General features: G+C 39.9%; 1 protein-coding gene across 1 annotated transcript in view; it reads left to right on the forward strand.

Annotated features, from left to right (window-relative positions):
* CD109 (CD109 molecule) overlaps positions 1-9,088 on the forward strand; it is a 133,182-nt gene that overhangs the window by 43,035 nt on the left and 81,059 nt on the right. Inside the window, exon 6 of the mRNA XM_024132947.3 lies at positions 6,962-7,001. Coding sequence (XP_023988715.1) covers positions 6,962-7,001 — 40 coding nt within the window. The remainder of the gene's footprint in view (positions 1-6,961; positions 7,002-9,088) is intronic.

The following is a 9,088-nucleotide window of genomic DNA, read 5'->3' on the forward strand; positions in this document are numbered from 1 at the left end:
GGAAGAACACTCTTTTTTTTTTTTTTTTTTTTTTTTGCGGTACGCGAGCCTCTCACTGCTGCGGCCTCCCCCGTTGTGGAGCACAGGCTCCAGACGCACAGGCTCAGTGGCCATGGCCCACAGGCCCAGCCGCTCTGTGGCATGTGGGATCCTCCCGGACCGGGGCACCAACCTGTGTCCCCTGCATCGGCAGGCAGACCCCCAACCACTGCGCCACCAGGGAAGCCCAGGAAGAACACTATTTGACATTAATCACAGCCAAGATCCTTTTTGACCCACCTCCTAGAGTAATGGAAACTAAAACAAAAATAAACAAATGGGTCCTATTGAAGCTTAAAAGCTTTTGCACAGCAAAGGAAACCATAAACAATACAAAAAGACAACCCTCAGAATGGGAGAAAATATTTGCAAATGAATCAATAGACAGAGGATTAATCTCCAAAATATATAAATAAACAGCTCATGCAGCTCAATATTAAAAAAACGAACAACCCAGTCCAAAAATGGGCAGAAGACCTAAATAGACATTTTTTCAAAGAAGACATACAGATGGCCAAGAAGCACATGAAAAGCTGCTCAACATCACTAATTATTAGAGAAATGCAAATCAAAACTACAATGAGGTATCACCTCACACCAGTTAGAATGGGCATCATCCGAAAATCTACAAACAACAAATGCTGGAGAGGGTGTGGAGAAAAGGGAACCCTCTTGCACTGTTGATGGGAATGTAAATTGATACAGCCACTATGGAGAACAGTATGGAGGTTCCTTAAAAAACTCAAAATAGAATTACCATATGACCCAGCAATCCCACTACTGGGCATATACCTGGAGAAAACCATAATTCAAAAAGACACATGCACCCCAATGTTCATTGCAGCACTATTTACAATAGCCAGGTCATGGAAGCAACCTAAATGCCCATCGACAGACAAATGGATAAAGAACGTGTGGTACATTATGCAATGGAATATTACTCAGCCATAAGAAGGAACGAAATTGGGTGATTTGTAGAGACGTGGATGAATCTAGAGACTGTCATACAGAGTGAAGTAAGTCAGAAAGAGAAAAACAAAACAAATAGCGTATATTAATGCATATACGTGGAACCTAGAAAAATGGTACAGCTGAACTGGTTTGCAGGGCAGAAATTGAGACACAGATGTAGAGAACAAACGTATGGACACCAAGGTGGGAAAGCCGGGGCAGGGGTGGAGGGTGGTGGTGTGATGAATTGGGAGATTGGGATTGACATGTATACACTGATGTGTGTAAAACTGATGACTAATAAGAACCTGCTGTATAAAAAAATAAGTAAAATAAAATTCAAAAATTAGCAACAAAAATAGAGTCGCAAAGCCAGTTTTTGGAGACCTCTTTTGCAGGTCTTGCTGCTAGTCTTGCACCTGGCTTGGGGATGTGGCTGTACTTGGCCTCTGTTGTCTTGGGGGACAAAGGCAAAACTGAGTCTTAAGTAGTTCCATTTTAACAACTTGTTATGTGTGGATTTAAAAAATTCAGTGCCTTTCTTAATCTTTAAATAAAAATTAAATCCAGACACTGGAGATCAATCTTAAAGCAGACTTTTACAAAGTTAAAATGATCATAAATGAACATAAACGTGCAAACAAAAAGAATCCATCCAGCCCTTGAATTCTGTTTCTGGCATTTTTTTAAAAATTCCAGCAGCAAGAGCTGAAAGAAGCTGGCCTGCATTAAAAAATAAATTTACGGTTTTAGGCGGTCATGTAGTGTGCCATATTTTTTGAAGTGTGTTAAAAATAGAAACCCTCTCAAGAGTTGGAAGGCTTCATGGGTGAGAGAAGGCAAATCTGTAACTGGAACAGAAGGTTTAAGTCATCCACATCTCCAATTTGCACTGTAGTCAGAGTGTATTGCTTAGGAAGGTAAAAATAGTGTGTTTCTGTCTTTCCCCTTTCATTTGATCGATTTCCATAACATACACCATCACGATGAACTACTGATTTAGGGATAAGGGAATAAAGAAGTTACAGAGATTACCGAGAGCATCTCCTCGTTCTTCTTTTCCATTCTGCTTTAGAAGTTGTTTAGAAATCTAATTGAGGTGGGCTTACGTGTAATACAGGTAGAGAGTGAAGATATGTGCTGCAGAGCAGGTGTCCTAACAGAGTGTTTTCCCCTGGAACAGTGACCATATTAAGGGAAGCAGAGCTCTGAAGATGTCGATGAGTTACGTATTCTTTTGTCTGGAAAAGTGTTTGCTTAGAAGACATGCTGCCGGGGTATGTAAGCCTTCAGGTCAGCCTCTCTCTCCAGCTGCTACCCGAGTGAATGAGCACAAGCTGTATTTGACGAGCTAGAATAAATATTAAAAACTCATTTTGAAGTAGATCGTTTCTTTGAAAGTGAAGGAAAGTTGTTTAGTAAATGGAGCTTGTACTTCCTACAAAAGGTCTGGGGTTGTGTTTTGCTTCATGTTTTTAATTTGATTTAGTCAAATTTAGTTCAGCTAGAACTAACATAGAAGAATATGGAAATAAATTTTATTTTTTAGACCAGGGGTCAGCAAACCCTGGCCTAAAGACCAAATACAGCCCAACACCTGTTTTTGTAAATAAAGTTCTGTTGGCACACAGTCGGTCTCATTTGTTTGTGTTTTCTCTGGCTGTTTTGCCTCGCACCCGCAGAGCTGAGAAGTTGTGACAGGGACCATATGGCTTGCAAAGCCTAAAATATTTACTGCCTGGCCCTTTATAGAAAAAGTTTGCAGATCCCTGTTCTAGACTGATGAACGTACTCAGTATCAGTGTTTTTGTGTTTATCTGTGGCATAAATGGCTGCTACTTCTCTGAGTTATTATTAATTTAAAATATTTCAGTGTCTTCTACATTTTGTTTTAAAGTCTTTATTGAATTTGTTACAATAGTGCTGCTGTTTTATGTTTTGGTTTTTTTTTTTTTTGGCCGAGAGGCATGTGGGATCTTAGCTCCCCGACCAGGGATCGAGCCCACACCTCCTGCATTGGAAGGCAAAGTCTTAACCACTGGACCTCCAGGGAAGTCCCTCTTCTACATTCTTGATTATATATTTTGTAAAAATATTTTATAAAAAAACCTAAACTCATTGTGAAAATTGGTATGGCCTGATTGCCTTAATGACCGCATGCTGAAAATGACAAAACTCATTTCTGCTTTCCAAACCCCTTGGACAGTAAAATAATTTATTTCTAGATTTGCATTTTACCACTTATAAACACCCTGGGAAAACCTCATCTGGTACAAAGCACACTATCAGCACGCAGTTATACGATGATTTCTTGATTTATTGGAACAATTTAAATGACAGTGAAAAGAAGCGCTTTTCTCCCACTTTTTCTTCAGTTTTCCATGATGGCTGGCTTCTTCCACTCCCTGACGTTCATATTCCTTCTAAATGCAGGGCAGAGAGTTAAGGTTAATCCATGGGTCACTTGACAAATGGCTGTGCCGCCTCAGGGTAGTCTGAAGGTTATTTCAGTTTTTTGCAGGAGTTGCTGTATAATAACTGAGGCTAATCTGATGAGCCCCCGGTATCAGAACCAGCCTGGGGACAAAATTCAATGCTTTCATTCATTAATACATACATTCATTCAACAAACCTTGAAAGCATGCTGAATTAGGTGCTGTGCCCCCAATGACTTCATAGTCTGTTTCTGGTGATGGGCACAAAGCAGATAATTATAGTATCCTGTGTTAAGTAAAGTGATAGAGTTATACACAGGGTATTATGGGAGAGAAGGGGCATCTAACCCAGCATGGGGAGAGGCGATCAAGAAAAGGTCCCTGGTGGAGGCTAAACCCAGATAAAGGAGTCCAGGATGTTCTGTAGAACATTCAGGTGGAGGTGTCCCGAAGGTGGATTTGAGTCTGAATCTCCAGCTTGAGGGATGGCCAGAGATAAAGGTTTAGGAGTGTTTAGCGTAGAGATGACAGTTAACACCATGAGAGTTGATGATCTCGCTTATCAAGAGCATTGGGTTCAGGATGCGAAGGGCCAACATTTCAAGATCAGAAAGAAAGGACCGTTAAGGCAACAAGTCAGAAAGATACTTAAGAGTACCAGGAGAACAGAAGATGTGACAGTGTTTTACAGACTGAATGAGGGGCAGGAGACTAACCAGAGAGATGGAAAATCTAGGAATTGTCAGGGATGACTGGTAATGTAGGAGGCAGGAAGGGAGAATTTATTTCAAATGTAAACTAATGTAACTACTTGTTTGTTAAATGATTGCCTAAAAGTTGGTTTCAAGGCTGTTTAAACGAGGCCCAGACAAATTAGTTGATTTTCCACGTTTGCCAAAGCTAGCACTTTTTATTCAATCTAATACATGTTATTTGAGAACTTTTTTGGTATCAGGCAGTCTGTTAGGTTGGCAACTCAAGGGATAAACTATGAAGGATAAAAAACATGATGTAACATGGACCTGGCTCTCAAAGAACTTGCAGCAAGATAAGCCATGTACCTAAATATTCAGGATACAGGGTGAAAAGTGACAAAGAAAGGAGGACTAAAGTGCATGGTGGCATAGAGATTACTTTTTTTTTTTTTTTTAAAGAAGATGTTGGGGGTAGGAGTTTATTAATTAATTTATTTATTTTTGCTGTGTTGGATCTTCGTTTCTGTGCGAGGGCTTTCTCTAGTTGCGGCGAGCGGGGGCCACTCTTCATCGCGGCGCGCGGGCCGCTCACTATCGCGGCCTCGGCCTCTCTTGTTGCGGAGCACAGGCTCCAGACGCGCAGGCTCAGTAGTTGTGGCTCACGGGCCTAGTTGCTCCGCGGCATGTGGGATCTTCCCAGACCAGGGCTCGAACCCGTGTCCCCTGCATTAGCAGGCAGATTCTCAACCACTGCGCCACCAGGGAAGCCCAGAGATTACTTTTAGATTGGGGATCCAGAGAAGCAGTAATATTTGAGCCAAGTCTTGGGAGATGGGCAGAGGTGGAAGTGTGTGTAAGTCAAGTATAGGGGAGAGTGAGAGGAGACGTGCATGAAACTCCAGGGCACTGTCAGCCTTGCAGTATTGCACTGGACTGTGGGCTGCTCCATCTCTAGACTGAACTTCTGATGCTGAGGACTGTAATTAACCTTTACAGAGCCTCACATGGTGTTTTACATGTAGTACTCACTTGGTGTTTGCTATATGAACTTAACTTGAGGGACAGACCTCCTCGTTAAATTGCTTATTCCACAGCCTTACCTGTGCTTTACCTCAGTTGTAAAGCAAAAAGTAATTTAAAGACTAGAATTCTTTTCTTTTAATATTTATTTTATTTTTATTGATTTATTTATTGGGTTGCGTCGGGTCTTAGTTGCGGCATCTTTTTGTTGTCACGCGCGGGCTCCAGAGCACGCGGGCTCAGCAGTTGCGGTGCATGGGCTTACTTGCCCCACGGCATGTGGGATCTTAGCTCCCCGACCAGGGATTGAACCTGTGTCCCCTGCATTGGAAGGCGGATTCTTAACCACTGGACCACCAGGGAAGTCCCAGTACTAGAATTCTTATATTATCAGTAAAACAGGTATTAAAGGTAGATTGCCTTTTTTTTTTTTTTTTTTTTTTTGTGGTACGCGGGCCTCTCACTGTTGTGGCCTCTCCCGTTGTGGAGCACAGGCTCCGGACGCGCAGGCTCAGCGGCCATGGCTCACGGGCCCAGCCGTTCCGCGGCATGTGGGATCTTCCCAGACCGGGGCACGAACCCGTGTCCTCTACATCGGCATGCGGATTCTCAACCACTGCGCCAACCAGGGAAGCCCAGATTGCCTTCTTGATTTGATTTTTGAGGATGACAAATCAGAACTTATAAATGAATCAAAGACATGTAATTTATAACATTCCTTTATGTGACATGAAAACACTTTAAGATAGAAGTGACAAATGTGGAGATTCTTAAAGACTGATCAACACAATTTCTTTGGGATCTACTTTAAATGACAACACTGAAGCCAAGTTTAAGACAATTATTTTGTTGGCATATAAGTAGTTATATTTGTCTTATACTTTGAAATGAACTGTATCCTTCTTTTAGGATTAAAAAATAGTTTGCTGGTGTACAGTTTATTTATTAAAATTTTCTTTATTTTTTATTGAGGTAGAGTTGATTTATACTATCATGTTAGTTTAGGTGATGTACAGTTACTTTAGGTTAAACAAATATGATTTAAAAAAAGCCAATATCTTGTAGCTGCATCTGTGTATTTGCTTTGATAAACTTAGGGAATCAGAGTTGGAACACACATTTCATTGGTGGAATTTCTTAGCTATCTTGAAGTGGTTCTATTTAATGTGTTACCTATGATTAGGAATGGAGAAATAGAAATATGAGGAGTTGGAAAAAAAAGATATTCTAGGCCACACGTTTTCTTGTTGATACTGGAAAAGGAAATAATTAACAATATCTGTTAAAATAGGGTAGAGTGTACTGATTTAAGGGTTACAGTAGAAAATACTTCAAGGAATTAGGAAGATAAAGGGTGTTGGTCCGTGATGATTTTGCATCCTTGACTATTTTATATATTCTTCATTGGTTTGCTTTGATAGGGATAGACAAACCAAATTTGAAGTCATTTCCTGTTAGTTTGACATGTGTTATCCTTGCCTGATAAATTCCTAAATTATCTAATTTAATCTTGTTCTCATTTCACAAATGAGGGAAGTCAGATTAAGCGGTTTGTTTCAATGACCGGCAGTGAATTAAAGAGACAGGTCACCTTTTTATGTTAGTGGATTGTTAAGAAAAACTCATGAAATTCACAGACTTCATGTTGCAGACAACTAAAAATAAACTTCTACAAAGTTAAACTAAATTGTTTTGTTCATTAAATAATTATAAATGTAATTAAAAATGTTTTCTAAATGTTTTTGTGAGGTAAGTAAGCAAGCAAAGTAATTAAATAAGAACTCATATATTTTCTTGTCTTTTTTTTCTTCTTCCCAATAGGACCAGACATATTATCAGTCATTTCAGGTTTCAGAATATGGTAAGAGTTCTTCAACTTATTTTGATGGAAAACACATTTATTACTTTCCACGGGGATAAGAGAAATTTCTAAGAGGTGTATTATTTAAAGTAAAAATCCCAATGGATTTTTACCAGGTAAAATCCTAGTATTTCCTATAGGTCTGAACATTTTTTCTTTATAAAGAGTAAAGTAGGTAAAAAAAAAAAAGAGTAAAGTAGGAATAAGATTGGCTGTAGTCCCATTATCCTGCTCTTTGTATGTATAATTATTCTGTTTTTCTACTTTGTTGTGATCATAACATAGTTAAAATTTTGTACGGTGTTTTTTTTAAAGCATAATCACAGTCATTTCCCATATCTTTCACTTGGTCAGCACTGGTGAAGACAGGGTTTAACTTGGGTAAATCCTCTTCCTGCAGGTGCCACATTTGTAATATCGCATTTGGAAACACGTAGATGTAAGCAATGTGCGACCCAAGTGTTTTGTTGGTGGATGGAGAGGAAGGAAATCGGAGAGTGAAGGCATAGGACCCCACTATTAGTTGTACTTTGAACAGCTGTTTTGAGGTTGTACACAAGCTTTTTCGTCTGATTTGTGTTACTTTTTTGAGATTGTGTCTCATTCAGACAATAGAAATTCTGGAAAGTCGTTTGCTTGCACCTTTGTGGCTCCGGTCCATGCATCTCATGCAGCCTTGTCACAGCTCAGCCTCATGGTCACCTAGAACAGGGAGCAGCAAAGCTTTTTCCTGTTAATTGCCAGGTAGTAAAACTTTCTGCCCTGTGGGCCATACGGCTCTGTCTTAACTACTCAGCTTCGCTGTTGTAGCACGAAGCAGCCATAGACAATATGTAAGTGAAAGTGGTTGTGATCCAATGCAGTTTTATTTATTTATGGATGTGGAAATTTGGATTTCATATAATTTTCCCATGTCGTGAAATAGTCTTCTTTTGATTGTTTCCAACCAATGGGAAATGCAAAACCCATTGGTAGCTCACGCTGGTCATTGTTTACTGACCCCCGATCTGGAACTGTGTTGTCCGGTTCAGGGGTCGCTCACCACGTTGGCTGCTGAGCACTTGAAATGTGGCTGGTCTAAATGGAGATGTGCTCTAAGCATGTAGAATGCCAAATTTTGAAGACGGTATAAAAAAAGAAAGAAAAATAGCTCATTAATAATAATTATTTATATTGATTACATGTTGAAATGATAATATTTTGGATGTATGGCTTTAGGTAAAATATTACAAAAATTAATTTCACCTGCTTCTTTTTCCTTTTTAAATGTGGCTGCGAGAAATTTAAAACTACACCATGTGGCTCACATTTTGTTTCTTTTGGACAGCCCCGATCTAGAGGAATAAATCAGAGGTGGCTGAGGCTTTTATAAGCTGTTTTTATTTCACATAGAGGCGGTGCTGGGTGGCTGTATATTGTTGAAGGGGGTATGTAGTGGAGGGGCAATTGATCGCCAACCTGTGATGTTTGAGGAGGGGACATTTTAATTTCCTTGGTCTAAGAAAATTCCACCTCTGAGTGGCCAGGACCTAGGAGGAGGGTCAGAGTCCTGGAGTGGTCTCGGGCCTCAGAGCATCTTGGCACTCCAAGGGTCTTTAGCCTGGAGCTGGAGGTCTGTCCTGTTCTGCTGACTTATTGGTCGTCTTAATTCTTCTCTTGCGTTAATTGAATGGTGAGATGCCTTGTTATGAGACGGATCTATTTCATTGGTCAGTGAAGTTAGAGAAGAGGAATATTTCTATAGATTGGAAGGAAATGAAATTTTTTTTACTCCAGTGAGGAGCTTTATATTAAATAATATTACTATTTATAAAATATTTCATAGTCTAATTATATAAAGCCAACCAAAGTAGGGGTTTCTAACTTTGGGATTACCTTCAGGAACCAGTACCTGTTGCACAAGAAAAGCATCATTTCTTTGTAGCCATATCTACTTATTAACTAGAAATCCTAGGACACAACTTCGTAGTAATCCATTGCGTTAGACTGTCACCACATTTACCTTTGATGGTCTCAAAGGACGTGGATTCTCTGTGACTGCATGTGTGTCACCCTGAAGAAAAAGGAGAGTCTTAGGGTCTCAGGAT

The sequence above is a fragment of the Physeter macrocephalus genome, chromosome 10, assembly GCF_002837175.3.
Source record: "Physeter macrocephalus isolate SW-GA chromosome 10, ASM283717v5, whole genome shotgun sequence".
Classification (NCBI taxonomy): domain Eukaryota; kingdom Metazoa; phylum Chordata; class Mammalia; order Artiodactyla; family Physeteridae; genus Physeter; species Physeter macrocephalus.